Here is a 22,410-nt window from a genome sequence, read left to right on the forward strand (position 1 = left end):
GCCATTTCTACATAACTCTGTTAATGAGAAGAGTGGTACCTGTTCTGATTTGATAGATGAACCACTGATGAATCCACTGCCTCTAGCAATGATAGCATGGTCAAAAAAAAAAAATGTATGACCATTTCTAAGGCCAAGAAATAGTTTGTTCTTCATCATCTTTGCATAATTTTTTTAAGAGAACAAGGATCTACTTTTCTTTAAAATTCTTATTAGTTGAAATTGTTTGATTCTTCCAAACTATTTCTTTAATTGCATACATGAAAAAAAAACCAATAACCCCACTAAGCCCTCCCCCTCGCTTTCTCTGGAAATTGTCCAGCTTTTATCTGGAAGCCAAATGCCTGAAAACAAACCAAAAATATTCTGGCTGAAAATCAAAATATTTTCATCAGATTTCAGTTTTTTTCAAGCAATAGTTACGTTGAGGATTCAGCCTTTGGCTTTGAGAGGAAAAATGGACACTTTTTTGGTGCAAAGAAGATACTTTTCATCGAAAGAATTGATCAGTTGTAATCTTCTAATTGGCTTCACAGCAGTTAAGTGGAGAAGTTTAGCACATAAAACTTTCCCTTTAATATTTTGTTAAGAATAACAGACTGTCCTTTGAGCGTGATCAAAGTTGTGGTGGTGACAGTATCATCATTGGTGCTGCTCACAAAAAAAAACACTTTCCCCAGAAAACGACCAGCTTTGATTTCCTTTACCACCATCAACATTATTATGTGTCGAGCACGTGAGGAGACCTTGGCAGGGATCAAGGCTCTGCCACATCAGGCTCCATCCACACAAACAGAAAGATAGTCCATGTTCCAGAGAATTTAAACCCCTGTATCTGATGAGGCACAACAGGTGAAGGCAGCAAAGCCACACTGGGATCAGTGTGAGGAACAGCCCTCACTGCACCCCAGGTGCCTGATGCCATCAAGGCATTCTCAGGTTTCATCTTTTGGGTGAGTTTCTCAAGGGGATTTGAGGTTTTGTTTGGTCAGTTTTCACGAGTAACCCTTTTGCCACCAAAAGGACACTGCATGGCAGTTGGACAAGGGGCTGGATCGGTGTGAAAGTGTATTTTGAGCTAAAAGTTTTGTATCTCTCATGTAACAGAAGTGTTTAACTGCATGGAGATGCAGCAGAGAGAAATGAGGCTGTGACAGGAGAAGGAAGGCCTGGGATAATTGTCCCCTTAGCTGTGATTCTCAGAGGAACTTGATGGATCCAGCCACCATCTCTTCATTGATTCTGCCAGTAACTGGAAAAAACAGCTTTTTCTGGGAAAAAAAAGCATGCCTTTATTACTAGCCAAGGCATAAAAATCAGGACCTTTTTATTCCAGCCTAGTCCATTTTCAGTAGAGGAATGCTGAGGCCAGAGGGCAGGCAGGAAGCCTGGATTGGATCACATCAGGCAGTAGCAGTAGTGCCACATCACCAGGAGATCCACCATTTGGTCCCTGGACGACACAAATCAAGCCCTGAGAAACTCAACAGAGAACAGAATCCTGTGCTCTAGGGCAGTGGGGATCAGTGATTTCCCCCCAAAAAGCTGTCATTTTTTTCCTCCCTGAGGAAGAAAACAGAAAAGTAAAGCCCATGAGCCATGGTGCTCTTCCTGAGGGATGAGTACAGCCCCTGGGAGTGAAGGGTGCTGAGCAGAAACACTGCTGCTGGAAGCCTATTCCATGTGGCTGAGTGCAGCCCTGGAAAAGCACAGCATGCCCAGGGAGGGGGCACATGGGAAAGCAACTCTTCGATCAAGAGAGGTTAACAGACTTTTCCTGCATTATTAAGTCTTAATTTCTCTTTTATTAAGCGGGTGCTGTGTTCGAAGTTGTTTTTCCTTTAGGGCTCTCCCTGCAAATTGGCTCTGTGTGCTCCATCCCAGAGCAGGGGTGCCCTCAAAGTGACCCTTTCACCAATCCCGTCGTCAGAACTAAACTGGAGCAGAGCTGGGTTTTTCCTGGGCTCTGGGGGGATGCTCGGTAGGTCGAAAGGCAGCAGAGCAGTTCCTCGTGTGGCCACGTGTGAAAAGAGCTGCTGTGCTCAGGTGGGCAGGGCTGAGCCATCACCCCCCTCCTGGGGGCCCTGCGACAGCTGGCGTTTAAAAGGCAAACAATTTCCTGTGTGTTTGTCACTCGTTTGCAACATAATAAGAGATCAGGCGGAGTTAGAAACAACTGTAACCCAGGGCAGAACGCCTGCAACTTTTCAGAGGTCTTGGGAGAGCAAGTGTGCCAGGACATGCCTGGTTTTATATCCCAGTGGTCTTGTTTAGCCCACAGACTGTGATCAGAGTGTGTCCTCTGTGCATAATGCATGCCCAGCTTCATCTGCATCTACCCTGGGACTGACATTGCCAGAATAAATCTTTCTTTTCTCCCCTGCCATTGCTCACCATGCTCTGGGCTGGTGGAGCATTTAGCTCTCCCCTCCAACACCAGTTCTCCTTACAAGTCTCTGCATATTTAAGATAGCTGTGTTGTAAAATCAGGAGGAGAAACAAGCCCCTGTGAATAATTTACGACCTCACCCAGGCAAAATTAAAAATATATTTTACCATCAAAGGTCTTTGTTATTTCAAATTTCCACAGATGTGAGTGGCAGGAAGAAAGAGGCACGTTGATGGAAAGAACAGTAAACCCAGAAAAAAAATATCTCACTTTACTTGGCTGTCTTGGGCTCAGTAAAACATGGTCCTGGAAAGTGATTTCCTCAATAAAAAGCAGTTTATCTTTACACAGACTTCATTAAGGCCTGATGCAGGCAGTCACTTGTACTCTTCAGTGCTTGGAAACCTGCTTCCTCCCACATTTCTTGCTGATGGAATGGACTGTTTGAGTGCCTGGACTGGAAGAGCAGCCCGAGGATCTTTGAAGGACGTTGCCACACCAGAGGCCATTTGACTTCAGTGGAACTGAGCCAATTTACCTACCACCTAATTTGTGCATGAATCATATGCACACATCTAATCTCATCTCTGTCTCATCCCAGTGTCTGCAGAGTGCTTTGGGAACAGACAGATGGCCAGAAATTCCTCAAAGTTCACCACGAGCTTCACAGTGTGGCAAGGCTGGAGGTGAGGTACGTTAGAAAAAGCAACCAAACACACTCTGTGCTAAAATTAAGAGCCTTTACCACTGCAGAATGCTGCTTAGAGAGAGTTGCTCTCAGAAGAGAGGCATTTAAATGAAAGAAAGGCACAACCCAAGAGGGTAAAGGAATAGTAAAAATAATACAGGAGAGGAAAAAAAAAATTCAGCAGCAAATATCAATAGGAGCTGCTGATTTTCACCCTTTCCATGTTCAATACTCATCACTCAGAATGTTTATGCAGCAGCCCCAGCAGCCCCTGCTCAGGGGTTCATGGCCCTACAGTGCTCTCTCTGATGTCATCACTGACATATTCTGTGTGCACACACAGACCTCTCTGCAGCCCTTCCCTATACGTTTTGAATTTTACTTAACTGCTGCTTTTTCAAAAGCCTACTCCATGTTACTTGTGCATCCAGCACAGGCCTTCTCAGCCATCTCTTCCTCTCTGCCCATGCTCCCTGCCCAGCTCCTTGACCTCCCTTTTCCTGGAGCTCTTTAAAATTCCTCCAGTTCCAGCAAGAAAGGATGTTTTTCCCCTTGTGTTTGGTTTCAGTCTGTGAAAAAGAGGGATTGACACACTCTGTTGTCAAGGTAAGGACAGTGGCACAGGGCTGACAGCCAGGCTCCTGGGCTGAGTGGCACGTGTTTCTCCTGGCACACATGGGCACACCCACGCTGCTGTCAGAGGGGCACAGGTACACACACAGCACAGCTGCTGAACTCACACCCTGTGCTGTGAGTTCTTTCATACTCTGGGGACTTTCACGGTGTCTGACACTGAGCTGCAGCCTGGCCCTGTGCCCCCAGGCAGCTCCCACACGTCATGGCCGTGGGTTTGGAATTGGAGAGTGGTTCTGGTTGGAAGGGACCACAGTGGGGGTCATCTGGTCCAACCTCCATCCCAAGCAGGATCAACCCAGAGCACATGGTACAGGGTTGTGTCCAGGTGGTTTGGAGTATCTCCAGTGAGGAAGACTCCACACCCTCTCTGGGCTGCCTGTCCAGTGCTGGATCACTGCACAGCAAAGAAGTTCTTCCTCATGTTCACGTGGAACTTCCTGGGCATCAGTTCCTGTCCATTGCTGGGCAGCCCTGAGCAGAGCCTGGTCCATCCTCTGCCCCCTCCCTGCAGACACTGACACACACGGATGGGCTCTCCTCTCAGTGTCTCTTCTCAGGGCTGAACAGGCCCAGCTTCCTCAGTCTTTCCTCATAAGAGAGATGTTCCAGCCCCTTCATCATCTTCGCAGCCTCTGCTGGACTTGTTCCAGGAGCTCCGAGTCTCTCTTTCGCTGGGGGGCCCAAAACTGGACACATTTGTGGTGCTGTCCAGTGCCTTCCCCACCCCACCACCCCACCACCCTCCTCAGAACACAGCCCAGGTTGCCACCTACCTCCCAGGGTGGCAGAGATGAGGATGTGGGTGCCGTACTTTTTGATGATGGTATCGATGAACTGCTGCGTGGTGGGTCTCCTGCCCAGGAGGCGGATGCTCCTCTGGAACTCAGGCATGAGGGGCAGTGGGTTGTGGAGCAGGTCCCTCCTCTCGATGGCTGTGTTCCTCACCTTCCAACGGGCAAACTCCCTGGGTGACAACACAGGAACACAGCAGGGGTGAGGATTCCAGTCTGGAGGGGCAGGGAGAGCCACCCAGGGCAGGGAAGGAGGGTGGAGAAGGGGACAATCCTCCACATGGGTTCACACACGAGGCCACAAGGTTAGGCAGGGTAAAAGGAGGAGGAGAAGAGGAAAAGTGAGATATTACTGCACAATAACAACACACTTGGAGGATCAGGGTGTGGGCTGATGAGGTGGTGGCCTTGGAGTCTCCAGAGATGTCTGGAAGAGAGCTGGGTTTCCCTACAACAAAAGCAGGCAGGTCCTTTCACCATCACACACTTTGGGGTCTTACATTTCTCCATAAAGCAGCAAATTCTGGTCTCTGTCAGCAGAAGAGCTGGTCAGTTAGAGCACAGATCTCACCCAGTCTGATCATTGTTATATCCCTGTTGCCCACAAGCCTTCCTTTTTCAAAGTAGAGCTGAAGGAAACACATTTTCTCCAAACATCTTAATCTTTCAGCACCAGGAGAACAGCAAAAGATCATTTTGAAAACCAATTTTTGAGATAAACCACGTAAAAGGATCGATGCAGATATAAGCAGAGGCCAGGATGAAAGTGGAGGTTTTGTTTGTTTGTCTTAAAAAAAAACAACCCAACCAAATAAAGTGATTCTCAAATCCATGCTTTCAAACTGAGAGCAACTGGGGGAAAAAAAATATAAAGTTAATGTTTGCAAAAGCAGCTCTTTATTGCAGGTATCCATTTTGAAACGACACAGAGGGAAATGCCTGGAGAAAAGCTTGCACACCTGCAATCTAAAAATCAGGCCTCTGAAACACATCACCAGCTGAGCACCTGAAAAATGAGAAGCCTATTAATGTCCTTCAAAAAATATTGAGCAAGGCCTTCTTAAAAGCAAAGGATATTTTTCATACCTAGTCTCCTACAATGCACCTGCTCTATCTTCAGCTACCTCCCAGATCATCAGCTCACAAGCTTCTCTGTCACTTTTCATTCACTTAGCCCTGTAGCTTGGGTTTAAGACAAAAATTTTATTTAAGGGTGTTGTGGTTTAACCCCAGCTGACAACTCAGCCCCACACCTGTGCTTGGTCACTGCCCCGTGCTGGGATGGGGGAAAGGTTGGAAGGATAAAAGTGGGAGAACTTGTGGGTTGAGATAAAAGCAGGTTAACAGGTTAAGGAAAAGGTGCACAGACAAGCAAAGTGAAAGAAGGAATTCATTCCCTACTTCCCATCACAGGCAGGTGTTCAGCCATGCCCAGGACAGCAGGGCTCCATCACAGTGACTGGGGAAGACAAACACCATCACTCTGCACATCTTCCCTTCCTCTTTCTTCCCCAGGTCTATGTGCTGAGCATGAGGCCACGTGATGTGGGACATCCCTTGGGTCAGATGTCCCATCTGTGTCCCTCTTGGAGCTCCTTGTGCATCCCAGCCTGTTCACTGGTGGGGTGGGATGAGGAACAGAAAATCCCTGCACTGCTCAGCTGTAGCTAAAACATCCCGGTGTGATCATCAGCACTGTTTCCAACACAAATCCAAAACCCAGCCCCACACCAGCTACTATGGACAAAAGTTAACTTTCTCCCAGTGCCACAGAAGAAATTTGATTAACTGTGTTCTCTGTGAATGGCCTTGTTTAGCATTAGTGGCTCAGCATTAGCAGCTAAAGCAGTTGAAGCTTTTGCCTGACCAAGAATAAACTTCTTTGGGAAAATTAATGCTGCTAACAAGGAACTAGCTGAATTTAGCTGATAGGAGTGGAATGAAGATAATTCCAAGGAGATGATTCCAAGAGAATTAAGTAACTTCAGAAGAAGGCCAGCCCAGTGTCAGTGAAAAACCATCAGAAATCAAGAGACCACCGACCAGAATTAAGTGACTGAACTTGTGGTCAGACTTGAGGATTGGGTGATGGTGATACAGGTGTGAATTGGGGTAGGGGTCCCTCTCTGGAGGGACTCAGCTCCAGCTGTAATCTAAGAACTAATAAAAGACTAATTAGAAACCTTCAGTCAGACTTGACATTCCCAGCAGGATCCTGGGGTCGAAATATTGCTTTTTTCATGCAATAATCCATAACATCCAGTCAAAACCAGCACAACAGGAGTGACAACACCTGGCACTGACACAGCACTTCCTATCAGTGTGTGTCAACCTGCATGACAGTCCCACTTGGCTGGCAGAGCACCCCACATGCAGGCAGATTTCAGAGGCTTAGTTGCAAAGCCAGGATCACAAAGCAGATCTATTTTTGCCCAGGTTGATTCTACAACCAGTCCACCCTATGTGTGTGAGGTTATTTGACTTAAGGCAATTATACATGTATTTATTTTGATTGAGCCCCACCACAACCCCCCATGCTGCCTAACAGCAGTTGTATCCATTAAAACAGCAAAGTGCCAGCTATTTACTTCAAAATACTCCTTACACCTGAGATAATGTCCCCTCTGCAGCTCCCAGGCTTCCACAAGCCAAGTCAAAATGCCAAAACAAAGCACACCTCTTACTACATGATTAGTCATTAGTGTCAGACCTTGAAATCCACAGAAACATCCACCTTTCCTAGAAAAACATCAGTCAAAAGGCCAAAAAAACCCCAAACTCAACCCAAAATAAACCTGTTAACTAGGGTATTAATACCAGGAGTGACAGAACCAGGCCATTGTCTCCAAAGAGATCTGCAGATAACAAATATACAACAAATGTCCATAAATTCCCTGTATGGAGAAGAGTGTTTTCCCTGCTGTCCCAGAACTGTGTAAAAGTCCACTGCTTGCAGGTCTCACAATTGATTTTAATAATAGATAAAACCTTAAATATAAAGACAAATAGTTTCTCTCTGTCACTACAGAGAGGTTGCTCTCATCATTCCAGACCAGAGCTGCAATCCCAGAGCTCACTACACAAGGAAATCCCCTTTGAAGAAGGAATGGTCCCTCCAGCAGTTGCACTGCACAGGAAGAGGCAGAGCTGGATACTAAAAGACAGCCAAAGTTTTACAGTAAATAGAGATGCCCATGTTCCCATCATAAAGATCATAACCAGGGAGCAGAGGAAAAATGCCATCTGTGCTTCCTCTTTAAAGAGAGGATTATTGCTTCCTGTAAAACTCAAGCACATGTTTGCTCTCAGATTTCTGCTTCCTGCAGCATCAATAAAGTCAGGAGGGACCAGAGAACTCCAGAGCCAGCAAGGGCTGGGTAAATGTTTTCAGAAGGGGCTGGATAAATGCTTCATGTTCCTCAATAAAGTACAGAGAGCTTGGTTTTGTTGCTTTGGAATAGATAATTTAACAGCGAAAATCACAGAAGTTGAAACAGGCAACTGGTCGGATTCTTCTTCAGGGAACCTGTGGCTGCTCCATCCCTGGAAGTGTCCAAGGCCAGGTTGGACAGGGCTTGGAGCAACCTGGGCTAGTGAAAGGTGTCCCTGCCCATGGCAGAGGCTGGAACAAGATGAGCTTTAGGGTCCCTCCCAAGCCAAATCATTCTAGGATTCTATGATATATCAACCCCCAAATCCTAGGAGTGTCTCCATCACTGTGTGGAGACAGACTGTGCAAACATGGATTGGAAAGCAATGGGCAACAAAGGTGGGAGAAGGCAGGAAAGGAGAATGAAAATTTGGCAGACAACATGTTCAGAGGGAAAGTGGGTTCATTTTTTCATCAGGTCCAACATCACCTCGTGACACCATAGACAGGAGGCAAAAACAAGAGTTTAAAAGAAATCACTGTCACATCTTCAACCTTTCCTGCTGCCAGGGGGTAACTCCAGTTCCCATTCCTGCAGCCGGTGAGCCCTGAGGAGAATCCACATCTAAAGCAGGATGGTGAGGGAGACTTTTCCCACTCAGTTCTCATTCATGCCATCCCTCCCCTGGGCTTCCTGCTCCCAGGGCATAGCAGTGAGGTGAAAGCCCAATTCTATTTTACTCTCCCTATGCTTGGGATGTGTGGCTTTCCCAGCTGATGAGAAAAGCTGAACAAATATGTTATGATGAATAATTTATGCAACTAACTTAGATGTTTATCTTCTGCTCATAGAATATCCATGAACCAGTTGCAATTCCCTCTAATTTATGCGTTATTTGAACTTACTTAGTGAGATTTTTCAAGCTTTTTTTATAGGTTTTGCACAGTATTTGGCTGTTTTCTTTTTCCATAGGCTGTTGATTTGTGGGGATTGGAATCACAGGAGGGTGAAGTTTGGAAGGAACCACCAGTGGGGGCATCTGGTCCAGCCTCAGTGGTCTAGCAAATGATATGGTCTTGTTAAGCTTCCTGTCTAATGTCCAATAATACATTTTAAACGTGGCTCCCTCAGTTCCAATATTTTACATGGAAAGCAGCCCTCTAATTCCAGCAATTTTCCATGCAACCTATAGAACTCTGCTGCAAGATGCACCTGAGGCCAAGGTTATGGTACAATTTTGGAAAATAGACTTAACATTAATGGATATGGCTAGTGAAATAACTTAGAATTATTGAGGTCATTAAAAAAAAAGTGCTATTTGCAGGGAAGAGTATAGATCTGGCCTTAGGGAATGTTCCAGCCTGAAACTCCTGAAGTCTGTGAAGAAACACCTCCAAGACCAGGGTTTTTATTAGCTTTCAGCATTAGATTTAATTGCATTTTCTGGAGAAGCAGCTGCTATTGGCCAAAACTGAATTCATGGCACTGGGTTAGGTTTGTCACCACTGAATCTTTCAGTCTGCTTTCCACCAAGGCCTTGGAATCATGGATGTGTTGAAGAGGGCAGTGAAACCTTTCCTCACAGAAACCATTCTGGGATGGCACTTCACTGGCCATTGGTTCTCAGACCCATCAGTGCCACAGCCTGGGACACAGGGGTGAGGTCTCTGCAGGTCTCAAAGCACTTTATAAAATAGAAATATTGCCCCGTTCCTCGCTCACTTTCCAGGTAAAGAAGATGCAAAGCCTTGCCCAGGATTACGGTGGCACCCCCTGGTCCAGCTGGGATTAGTGCAGAGCCCTCTGACCCTCAGGGGAATCCCAGGCAAGGACCTGAACTTCTGCCAGCAGGGAAGCTTTTAATGGCTTTGGAAAGACAATAAACCTCTTAGCAAGGAGGAGGAAGAGTCTGAATCCCTGATGCAGAGATGGGATAAGGAAAAACTATGACCTAACGTCTGAGTTGGGGGGGAGAGGCGCTTGTTGGGGCTCTAATGTCTCAGACAGGCCAAGATAAGGTGGGGGGTACCCAGGAAATTCCTGACAGGTCTCTAATCCCTGGAGAAAGCACTGAGGAGCTTCTTTCTAATGGCTGGAAAGGGTAGGAGGTGCTCATACCTAGAGGGGGAAGGGAGGTGACAGGGAAGAGGGATGAAGAACTGAGTATTCCAGGGGACAGGCTTTATTTGAATAAGGCTGTGTCTGAGAAAATCCTTGCCTTTTCAGAGCTTGCATTAATGAGTTTGCCATCAAGGCCAGCATGTCAGAGGCAGAAGGAGCCACCAGGAATGTCTCAGTGCTCATTAGCATTATGACCCCTCCAAGGAAACAGAGAAACAGGGAAAAAATTACTGAATAGAAAGGAAAAGTCAAAAGCCTGGAATGGGTACCTCACCCAGACCCCTCACTGCAGCAGCAGAAAGGACAGGAGAATCCAAGAGCATGAGCATCTCTGCCCAGGGAGAGGAGTCAGAGAGAGGGGCCATCGGAGCAAATTAAATTCCCATCTTCAAATGGCCAAGACAACCAAAGCATGGAAGTGAAGAAAGAAGTTCAGTACAGACCTCAGGGGCCGGTGCTTGGAACAAAAAAGAAATTAAATGCCTTAAACAGTGGTGGAGAAAGGGTCAGTTTGAAAATGGGAAAAAAAATCCAGCAGAGGAGGAAGACACTGAACAAAGGCTGTGTCATCCTAACTAGAACACCCTGACCCCTCCTGCTGCTGCATGGCAGGATTGCCTGCAGGGCAGCCAGTGCTTCCCACTCAGTGCACACTCAGCAACCAGGACCAGCCCCACTGCTCCCTGGGAACCAGGCAAGGAGAAGGCACCAGCTTCTTTCTGCTCAGTGGTTCTTTAATCTTTTTTTACAAATCTTACCTCCAAAGTCATCAGCTGCTCACAAAGGTGAGGAGCCTTTCCAAAGGCAACACCCCCTCCGGTAATAGCAAGTCACAAACACTGCATCATGTCCTCTGCTTGGCACATCACACTGATAATTGGCCCTGATGTCATCAGGATTCCCTGATGTCAGAGGCAGAGGGTCCCCAGAGCCTTCATGCTTCCCTGGATTTTGGTGTTCCACAGCAGCACCTGCCCAGACATGTCTCTGCCCCCTGATTTCCTCCAAGCACCTCACATTTTAGGACCCCTCTATGCACATTGCAGACAAGTGTTATCGGCTGTCAGAATGAGTATGAACCAAAACAGAAGATTTTAAACCTTATCTGGGTAGAAAACAAGTTTTATGATAGCATGAGTCCTCCAGAATCCTCCCAGATGTTCCTACAACAGAGTTGTTGGTTTGGGGGGGTTTGCTTTGTTTTGCCTTTCCTTTTCTCAGCCAATTTGTCCCAGTCATGGGCTGCACAAAGTGCTGGTTATCTCCAGTCCTCAGGGTGAGGGCTCTTCCAGGCTCCTGTGAGTCCTGGACTGTGCAAACAATGCCATGGGATATGGAATGAAGATGACAACAGCACTATAATGCTTATCTTGTACTGCCAGATCAGGCTTAATATGAGCCTGTGCAGGGTATCTGTGATTACAGTGGGGTCAGTGATGTTTTATTTCTAGTCTGTGCCCTCAAAATGCCAGACAGCCCCAGGCTGAGCAGTGCAATATCCCTTCAGCAGTTCCCTCTGCAGCTTGGCCTCTTCCCTATCTAGGCCAGCGTGAAGAAGTCAGCCTTCAAAGCTGAGCTTTTCAAAGGCCCTGCAAGAATTAGTTTCCTGTGAGGGTTTGGCACTCATCCCCCCTAATCTATTTAAGAAAACTCCAGTCTGTAGATTCAAACTAGTTCCAAATTAGACAGAGGCTGAAACTCTGCCATAAAAGAGAAGGGGAAAAAAATAAAAAATCTAAAATCTAATTCCAGAGAAGTATGAAAAAGAAATCACTTAAGCTGAAAGTCTGACATCATTTTGCATAACAACCAGGCAAGCAGACAGGCTCACTTATGACAGCTGGCAGGTGAATGAGATAAATAAATTGACTATTGATCTATTGATAAATGCTGTGCTGGCTGCTGCAGGTTTATCCCCAAGAGGGCATTTGCCTGGATAGGAGTAAAGCAAGGAGAGGACAATCAGTGTTGGATCATTCAGCAGAAGTTAAACAATGCTGTTGGACTCCCTACTTCTCCACCTGTCTCCAAAGGACAATGGAAGAATCTCTGTTGCTTTTCCCCTTGATCCATCCTTTGGCCACGTGCTTGGTGTTGGCTGAGGGGTCTAAAACCTCAACTACTCCACCTTTTCAGGGCAATCAGTTCAGCCTGTTGGACTTTCCTGTTACAGAGTTTTGTTTTCAACCCTAATATTTGTCTTTAAAACATTAAATTTTTCCAGGGCTGAAAACTGAGGGTTATTTTGTAAAAAGAGAGGGAGGTAAACAATAAGTCCAGAATGGTACAAAGCCTGCAAGAATCAAAAAAGAAAGAAAATTACTTCAAAGGTAAATGGATTTCATGTGACCTTGAAAGTAAACAGGTTGTTCAAGAACTGAATTAAAATCCAATCAGACAAACAAAACTCTGAGTCTTGTGTTCTCTCTTAGGACAGGACTATATTTGGGTCTCTTAGGAAGCAACATGTGATTGTTGGGTACAGAAAAGGTTGATTTGTTTAAAAAAAAAAAAAAAGCTGGAATAAATTTATTACTAAAGATTGAAAGCAGAGTGATTCAGCAGATGTAAGAACAAGATAAAAAATAGGCCATTCAATTTGATCACTATTAATTTTGCTTATTGTTAAATTTGATCATGGGCAGGATGTGGTTATGGTTCCTACCTCTGCCATCACGTCTAAGCAGAGCTGCCATTGCAATCAAAATAGGGCAGAGCAGGTCACTGCCCTTTCACCTGACTGGGGTCACCTCCAAGTGACGTGTTTGTGCATCCTCAGGTAACACACAGTGACTTCTGAACTTCTCCAGCAAAAACCCACCAGCTGCCTTCCTCCATCCCCTATGGATCTGTTCCAATATTCCACATGAGTCAGCTGCTACAACTCCCTCCCATCACCACCTATCAGTGGGACATTTATTCCACTCAGCTCTCCCTGTAAAGTTCTTTGTGCAGATTTTGTTGTAAAAAAAGCCCAGACCTCAGGCACTGGAGAGACCTTTCCCACCACCAGCCTTGGGGACCTGCTGGTGAGTGGTTCCCATTGCTGCTCACACCATTTCAGCTGTTTCCAACGTTGGGCTGAGGGCATTTCCAAGCCACTCCAGCTTACACCAGGGTTGACAGGAGCTGCTGGAAGCTGGAGTGACATCTCCACAAGAGCTCCCAGCGTTGTTCACGCTGCTACAGCTTAACAAACATTAGCAACAATGGGAAACGTTCTGTTCCATTGCTGTTCTCTCCCTAAAAGCTTACCCAGACCAGACATGGTTTATTAAGCTGAGAAAGCTGTTCTAACAGGCTGCAGGGCCCTGTGCTCCAAGCACTGGGATGGACAACACAGAGACACCCTTTCCTTCACTGTGAATTATGATAAAAATCACAAGAGGAGCAGCCAGAGCAGTTCTCCCACTGAAACACCTGAGATAGCCTAGAGAAACTCATCTATGAATCAGGCCCTTTGAGTTCTGTGGTTATGAATGCAACAACAGAGATTATTTTTCATAGCATGGTCTCCTGGATTTCTGTTTTTATGAGTTTGACCCAGAATTCATGATCAAGCTGATCCTGGAAAGTCAAGGAGCTCTTAAGAAGATGCTTTCAAAGAACAGCACTTTTGAAGTAACAGATGGAAACATCTGAGTCATTCAAGGAATTTTAGGTATTCTTGAGGAAACCTGGGATAATCTGTATGATTTTAGGTTCTCTTCTCCACACCTCTTTCAATTCCCTCCTTGTACACTCCTCTTTTTCAGCACACAATCCTTGTCCAGAGAGCTGAGCAAGTTGGAAGGGGAGCCAAGACACAGGATGGTGAGACAAGTAAATAGAAGTGTAAAGAAGCCCAGGGCATAGACAGGAAAAGGCCCCAAATCATTCAGTCTTATGCTGTAACAACAGGTGTGGGGGGGAAAACCAAGAAAAACACAACCAATGAATAAGAAAACATCAACAAAAACCCCCAACAAAACAAACAAAAAAGCCAAAAAACCCAAACAAACCAACCCAACAAAACAAACACCACCCCCCCCAAAATCACCCAAGAGAAAACCAAAACCCAAACCAAAACCTCAAAAAAACCCTGCAAAAACAGACCTTTTCACACTGTGTTCAGACTCTAGCAGAAGATTAAACTCTTGATGAAGTCCCTACTCCTACGGCTAATTAGTACATAAGAATATTTAAATCTGCTGCTTTTGTAAGCAAGTTTGAAATGGAAGACAGGCAGAGAGAGCTTAATTTTTAGAGCAGACAACAAATCACCCAGGGGAGGACTGGGCCATGTTCAGTCGTGGTGAGCTCTTGTTACCCCCTGGAGCCCCCCAGGAAACCGTGCCTTCCTGCCTTCCCTTCCCCAAAAGTCACCATCTGGATTCACAGCCTACCAGTCCCAAAATTCACCATCTGGATTCACAGCCCACCAGTGTTCATATGAGCACAACAGCACGAATCAAAGGCTGTAACAAGAACACAGTTTGGAACAAGTCATTTCATTAAACTGCACTTCCTTCATTTCCTGAAGATGTAGGTGTGTGTGGACTGCAGGATTTTCTTCCTAATTTTAGCTGGAGCTGGCTGATAACCTCAGCCCGTGACACCACAGCCCCAAACTTTGCTCTTTACTTATCATGATTCACAGTTTGCTCAGATGAAAAAAAGACTGAGAAATGTGGACTTGAACCTTAATTTCTGCCGTTGCAGGCGAGGGCACCTGGCTGCTGCACTGCCGGGGGCTTAAGCACAGCATTTGTCAATACTGGGAAAGTAATATGGGAAATTTAGCCTTGATTGCCCTTTTTTCTCTCAAAAAAAAAGAGCACAAAATTTTCTCCAACTCAGCATGCAACCATGTTTCAAAACTCCAACTGTTGTTAGAAAATGGAGCCATCACCCCCCCTCTGGTCAGTTGTGCAGCTCGCTTGGCAAAGGCTCAAATTCACCAGTTCAGGAGGAAAAAGGAAAAAAAAAAAAAAGTGATGTTTAAATACAAAGCCTCTCCTGACTCCCATGCCCAGCTGGGCCCTCCAGGCAGTCCTGGCAGGGCCAACTGGGCGCAGCTGCCACATTTGTGGGCTCAGCAAGTGATGGGAAAGCTGTCCCCTCTCGCCCACCCCCTCTGCCCTGAGTCATCCTCAGCTGATGGAGACACCAGAGAGCACGTAAGGCAGGAGCTGGTGGGTGGCTTGGATGCCTAAAGGCAGCCAGTTGGCAAAGCCACCTGTTCCCACCAGGTTGCCTTTACTGCAGGGGAGCTGAGGGGGTTTTGTCCAGGTTAAGTGAAGCGAAGAGGGTCCATCCCCATCCCTGCCATCCGTCAGGTGGAAGGGTGTGCTCCGGGCTGCACGTGGAGAACAGGCAGGAAAACAGAACTTGCAGAGGTGCAACAGGACAGACAAACCACTGCCAGGTCCCAAAGGCACACCTAGACCCAGCACACAATCAAAATGACCCAGGAGATGGGATAAGGACTCGCATCCTTCATCACCCACACCATTCCAAGGGATCTCACAGGAAGCACCTGGGAATACATGGCTGAGGTCTGAGAATGCAAGTGAACAAAAGCTGTTTTGACACAGCAAAATAAAGCCACACTTCCCTCCCACATTGATCCTTGCTACTTTATTCTTATGGTATTGTGGCATTATTTTCTGCAAGCTGGTTTGGGAGAAAACAGTAGTTCCTCCTCATGTTTCCTCAGGACACCCAATTCTGTGCCTTCACCTCGAGAGCTGAAGCCCAACACCCCTTGGGTTTCCAAGCTGTGCTGTCACATTCAGGCCAGTGGCCAAGGACTGCTTTTCAAACAGCAAGCAGGGATATACACAGTGGCTCTATGCCGAGGATGTCCCCTCTCAGAAGAGGATTCAGATGGTGACTGGGCCTGGAATTACTAGCAAATAGCACAAGATAAGAGGTTAAGGGCTAAAAAAATTAGGCTGCAGAGTACAGCTGCAGCAAAATTCAAGTCATCCATAATCAGAGACATTTGTGCTTTGTTCAAGATTAAAAAAGAGGAAAAAAAACTGTCCCCACAAGCCCATGACACTTCAGAATTACAGTAAAACTGAGGAAATTTTCTCTAGGAAAAAGGTGACCCATTTCCTCAGACTACATCCCTCTTTAGCAAAAAAACTGAACACAAGCTGTGAGAAAGCCTTGAACATTCCCTGGTTGCTCCAAAATCTCATTTCTACAAAAATCAGTTTTGATGTATTTAATTTTCATTCCTAGTCATGCCATTTCAAACTCAGGCATGTTTTGATGGAGGAAATAAAAAGACTGCAATAAAATAAAAATTCACAAACTCATGAAGAAAGGCAATCTCTTTGCATGCTGCAAAGTGGCCTGCAATGAAAAGATAACCACGCTTTTTATGCAACATTTCATAAAGGAAAAGCTTTATTTTTGTCCTGTCCTATCCAGGGAACAGGGACTAGTGAATGCAAATGCTTTTGTTTCCTGGGATCAGTTTGTGAAGCTTTGAGGCACTTGGTTATTCAGGCACATTCTTGGCAATGTCCCCATCATGAGTCATGTTTTCTTTAGCTGCTATTTGTGACTTTGATATGTGGATCTCAAAGCCCCTTTAAACAAATGTGTCACTGTAGATGGAGAAGCTAAAGCAGCAGGAGAGGAACAACTTTTCCAAGGAAGAGATCCAGGATGCATCCCAGCCATGAAGGAAATTCACCCAAACCTAGAGACAGGACAAAGTGAGGACTGAAGGAGATGGTGGGGTCATGGCTGAGCTTCCTGCCCTATTTTGGTTGTGCCAAAAAATGCCCGTGGTCCTTGCTGTCTGCCCAGGGCTCAGTCCAGCAGGATGCTCTGCTTCCAACACCTCACTCAGGGTGGGGGTGGTGTGAAAACACAACCTCACCTCAGGCACAGAGAACAGATGCAGAGCCAGAATCACAGGATTTTTAAGATTGGCAAAGACTTCCAAGGCCATCAAGTCCAACCATCTAAACCATTCACTACTAAAACATGTCCTTAAGTGCCATATCCACACAGTTTCTGAACACTTTCATATATGCTGACTCCACCACTTCCCTGGGCAGCCTGCTCCAATGCTGGACAACCCATTCCACAAAGAAAATTTTCCCAATATCTGATCTAAACCTCCCCTGATGCAACTTGAGGCCGTTTCCTCATGTCCTGTTGGAAACATGTCTATTAAAAATCACCACTGCACAGATTCCCAAATCCCAGCCCTTTTTGTGGAGGACACAAAAGCCATGTGGAGGCAGTGGAAAATCATGAAGTAAAAGTGAGTTGAAGTCGTGTCACAGGGAGGGTGTTGGACCTGATCGATACCAGAAGTGAGAGGGATCAAATGCACACCAGGCATTTATCATCTGTCAGGTAACAGGACCCCAAAGGCTGCGAAATCAATCTGATGAAATCCAAACCATTTCCTGCAAGAAGGGTTCTACTGATTGCAACTGTTGTGCTCAAATCAGCAAAGAACATGCTGGATGTCCCGGGGGAGAAGGGAGATGCTGCTCTGTGCCACTTCTGGCTGTGCCTGCCTGGAATCCTGCAGGTTTATCAATACACCACAGCCAGGAGACTGTTCTAGTGCAAAAAGGACCACTGGAGATCTTCCTTAGCTGACTGAGCCTCAAACACACCTGAGATAGCTGAGAGGGGTTGTTACAGCCGTGCTGGGGACCCCAAACCTGCACTGTGGTAGAGGGAGCTCAGTGAGAAGGCAGAACTTGCAACCTTCCCCACACTGTGCATGGGGCCACATGGGCACCTGCTGGTACAAAGCTCTGCAAAAACCCAAAGTTCAGCTGCAAAAAGCCAAAATCCACTCACGTGCTGATGGCCAGATGGGAAATTCAAGTGTGGGAGAAGTTAAGAGCAAAACCTCCTCAGCTTCAGTGTATGCAGCCTCAAAGCCCAGCAGGTCTTTAGGTTGTGAGCACAGATACCCTCCTGCACCAAAATGTAGGGTATGGGACAGAGGGCTGGAGCTGAGCCCTTCCCTGAACACAGGGCTCTTTCCTGAGGGACAGATTTATAGCCTCACCATTCAAGGGCTGTTTAGGGGAAAGAGAAGTCAGCTGTGTGAGGAGGGTTGGGCTTTGATTTATTTTATTTTATTTTATTTTCAATTTAATTTAATTTTGGTTTTATAATTTTGGGGGTTTTAATTTATTTTTTTCAGGGGAAGGTATTTGTTTTGTTTTGTTTTTCAAGGGCAAGTTGGATTTTTTTTTAAGTTTAGCAAGGAGTGAAATAGAGGGTGGAGGGGGTTATCCTTTGTTAAGTGCTCTTGTGTCTCAGATTTTCATTTTGGCTTGGCAGGTGTTTGCTTTGTGCTTTTATCATGGTGTGGGAACCCTTTGCTGAGTCTGGATGGGAATTTCTGTGAGGTTGGTCCTTCCCCTCTTGCCTGTGCTCTCTTTCATGGTAGACTTTTTGGTTTGTGTTAAGTTAAAAGCCAGGATTCTCTGAGGCTGAAAATTTAGTCTGAGGGGATCAGATGCTGCAAAAAAATCTCATAAGACCCTTGGGTGTCCCTGCCCATGGCAGGGGGTTGGAACTGGATGATCTTTTAGGTCCCTTCCAAGCCAAACCAGTCTGTGATTCCATGAAGACCTTCCCTCATGGTTATTTCAGGGTGGGAGAATTGGGCAAAGTAAAATTATCAGCTCCTGTTGCAGCTCAAGCTCCACAGGGCTGAGGAAGGGATTATGTGCTATAGCACATCTGAGCCTCTGCTCCAAAAGAATGAGCTGGACCCCGGAATTCTGAAGCACATGCATATGTATATATTTATCTACTGAGCAAAACAACAGTATCTGCAATGCTTTTTATTTGCCTTCTGGGTTCTGAGATTTAAACACTTGTATTTTCTGGCTTTTCCTTGCAATCCTAAAAGGCAGCCTATTCTTATTTTTCAAATGGAAGTTGTGAGTTATACAATTATATGACTCAAGCCTGGAGTACTTACAGAAGACAGGAAAAGAGCTAATGTGAATCCCCCAACTCTTACAAGGAACAAAACCCAAAAAACAACAACTGTGCAGTCTGGTAGAGAGCTGGTCCTGATCTTTCCTGCTGCTGACTAGAAACCTCACAATTCCCAGTGCCTGAGGACGTGCCAGGAGGAATGGGGGCAGGATGGCTCCCTCCCTGCCCTGTTGGGGTACAGCCCTGCCCTCTCTGAACTGGAGTGAACCCCCAGAGTGGCTGAGCTGCTGCTCCAGCCAGTGGGATGTGTTTCAGCTCTTCCCTCCACACCAAAGCACTCAGTTTTCTCCTTCCAGCTCCTGGAAGGAGTTGCTTCCCCTCTTTATGTTTCCCAGCCTTTCTTTCTGTTTTTCTCTCCCCCAGCTGTTGCAGTGTGTGGAGCAGCACAGATTTAGGGTCCTGCAGACCATAATCTGTGGCAGGACATGGAACCTGATGTAAACTTGCCCAGGGCAGGGGCTGCTGCAAACCTGACGGAGGGGAGAGAGGCTCCTAAAACTGCCCACGGTGGGAGGGATGAATTATCCGGCTCTGTGCAAGAGCAGCACCCAGAGGCCTCCACAACAAGTGCATGTTTATCTCACTCAGATCTGTCCCTGCAGCAGCCCTGCCTGTCCCTGCTCCTTCCACTGCCACTTCCAAAGCCCAGCTGAGGGTGAATTTGCTGATCTCTGGAGAGGAGAGTCTGCACCGGGGTGTCTTTGTGCAGTCCGATATTGCTCCTGTTTTAACTTATTCCCAACAGGATATTCTGGATATTCCCACTTTCCTGAATCTCATCCTCCCTCCTGCCCATCTCTCCTTGCCCCACTTTCCCTCTGGAAGGGCAGGAGGTGGCTGTATTTAAAGCCTCAATCTTCCTGGGCACTGGACCGTTACCAGCAGCGCACTCATCACCGGGGCTGAGTTTCACTGACTGATTGTTTTCGGATTCTGTTTGGTATTTTATCCTGCCTGCATAGAAAACTTATTATAAAATCATGTTTGTGTTCCATAGATTATATCTGTGCCTCGCTGCAGTGGGAGGATGACAGGCAGAGTTGGAGGGGCCCAAGGAAAGCCTCCACCAAGGTGACAGGGACTGAGCTGAAGTGCAGGTGTGGTGGTTGCAGAGGACAAAATAAGACACTCTTGGTCAGCCACAGTCTGTCCTGGGGGTGGGGTAACTGTTAATAATTAGCTGTTAATAATTGCAATTCTCCTGACCAGATCATGCCACCAATAAATGTTCTAAACACAGAATAATTTTATATTAAATGACTGCAACAGTCCCTGCTGCTATTAAAAGTCTATTAGGCCTTCCTCTAGGTAGTCCCAGGCTAGAGTTGTCATCCATTTGTACCTGTATCAAGTTCAACAACCTGCTGTAGAACCAGAGAGAGTTATTATTTAGGATTTTGTTATTTGGGTTCTGAGAGCAGAAAGAGAGTGTCCCAGAGGTTTAGGACTGGAGTTCTTCAAGTGGCAAAATATTGTGCCTGGCAGACTGGGAGCTGGGAAGGTGTGACCCTGGTTTGTCCTTTTAGTTTGTCCTTTTAGTAATAATTGGTTTGTAATACCAGGTGCCAAAGCCACTCTTATTCTTTCACCATCTCCCATGTGAGTCAAAAAATAAAAGGTGTCCTGTGAGTTCAGTTAATCATGTCAGCAGAAGAGACACTCTGATCTGCATATGCCATGAGAACACAGGGAACCATCCCTTCTAAGCATGGTTTTCCCATGTTCCTGCTCACCTCCCAGCAGTATGACTGGGATATGACCAGTGGCATTCAACCTTTCTCCTCCCAGCCTCATTCCCTGGGAGAGCTAAACATGCAGACCAGTGTTCTGGCAATTACCTGACATGAACGTTCCCAAAACAGGGGAGGTGTCCACAGGAAAAGGTCAAGCAGAAAAAGAAAGCATCACCTCTAGAGAAACAGCTAGACATGGCTTCTTGGAGAGGTGGAAAAATGCCTCCCTCTTTCCGGAGTTGTTTCCTGTCTCTAAAATATGCATTTCAGGAGGGGGCCTTTCTATTTCCCTAAGCACAGACAGATCTGCCAGATCCTTCTGCCCACTGCATCTAAAAGCAAGTGGTGCCCCTTTGTTCACAAGTTCATCACAAGATGCTGGTGGTGCAAGAGGCTTCACATGAATGGAGTTGGCCATCTGGAACAACCCCCGTGTATCTCTCCATCTCATTGACTCTTTGTTCCATTTCAGTCTCAGCTGAAATTGGATCTTTTATCTCTCCTCCCTTGCCTGTGACTCTTATTTTCTCCCTCATACTGTCTCTGTTGCTATTTATGATTTATTCTCTGTAGCTGTCCTATTTAATGCTGCAAAATGCTTGGGAAGGTGGTTTTTGTGGAAGATGACGTAGAAAGCACAGGGCTCCTGTCATTTACCCATGGCAGTGGAGCTGACTGATCACATCCCAGCATCGTGGCAGATGGAAATCTCACACTGGTACCCTGGATTCTTTAGTGCCCAGTACAACCAGGAGCAGTGAAATGGCCACAGTGCCTTGGAGATCTCAGGGAGGTGGTTATGGGGAGTTCTGGCTAAAGCAAGAAGCCTCCAGGATCTGGGGCTCCTCTCCTTGCAGTGAGCTTGGGGCATCACTTTACTGCAAAAGGACTGAATGCCCTTTCCTGGAGGGTCTGGAGAAGACCCTCAGGGGAGATCTTATTGCTCTTTACAGCTCCCTGACAGGAGGGTGTAGCCAGGTGGGGGTCAGGCTCTTCTCCCAGGAACCAGCAGCAGGACAAGAGCAGCAGGACAAGAGCGCTGGGTCTTCAGCTGTGCCAGGGGAGGTTTAGATTGGACATTAGGAAGAAATTCTTTACAGAGAGAGTGGTCAGACATTGGAATGGGCTGCCCAGGGAAGGGGTGGAGGTGTTTAAGCAGAACCTGGATGTGGCATCAGTGCCATGGTCTGGGTGACAAGGGGGAGTTGGGTCACGGGTTGGACTCTGTGATCTCAGGGGTCTTTTCCAACCTGGTTGATTCTGTGATTCTGTGATTCTGTGACACAGCCTCACCATTTCTAGAAAGCCTGGGATCTGCAGGAGTCAGGGCAGCGAGACACTGTGACTCTGTGAGGCTTCTTCCCACACTGGGATTTTGTATCACACGAACGCCACGCTGCAGCTGGTTCTGGGAAGTCTTCTGCCCACACACTAAATAAATTCTGGTGTGGTGCTCTGCTTCTCTATGGAAACCGTACCCTGCTTTTCTCTCCATAGGATTTTTCTCATTTCAGGTTCCATAATAAATTAACGAGAAGATGTTTTCTTTACACCAACCATAGGAGAGACACTTTTCTGTACTCGATTAATCTTTAGTGATCTATATTAAATATTTATCTGAAGAAACGAGGCCTGTATTGCAGCAACATTTTCTATTATGAGACTTTATCATATCAAAAGATATTTTCCTGGCTCT

General features: G+C 46.3%; 1 protein-coding gene across 1 annotated transcript in view; it reads right to left on the reverse strand.

The window, feature by feature from the left end:
• Nucleotides 1–22,410, reverse strand: part of BRINP1 (BMP/retinoic acid inducible neural specific 1) — a 90,425-nt gene that overhangs the window by 23,626 nt on the left and 44,389 nt on the right. Inside the window, exon 3 of the mRNA XM_027729917.2 lies at nucleotides 4,487–4,677. Within this exon, the coding sequence (XP_027585718.1) occupies nucleotides 4,487–4,677 (191 nt within the window). The remainder of the gene's footprint in view (nucleotides 1–4,486; nucleotides 4,678–22,410) is intronic.

The sequence above is a fragment of the Pipra filicauda genome, unplaced genomic scaffold, assembly GCF_003945595.2.
Source record: "Pipra filicauda isolate LSUMZ 115617 unplaced genomic scaffold, ASM394559v2 scaffold121_size3267253_pilon, whole genome shotgun sequence".
Lineage (NCBI taxonomy): Eukaryota > Metazoa > Chordata > Aves > Passeriformes > Pipridae > Pipra > Pipra filicauda.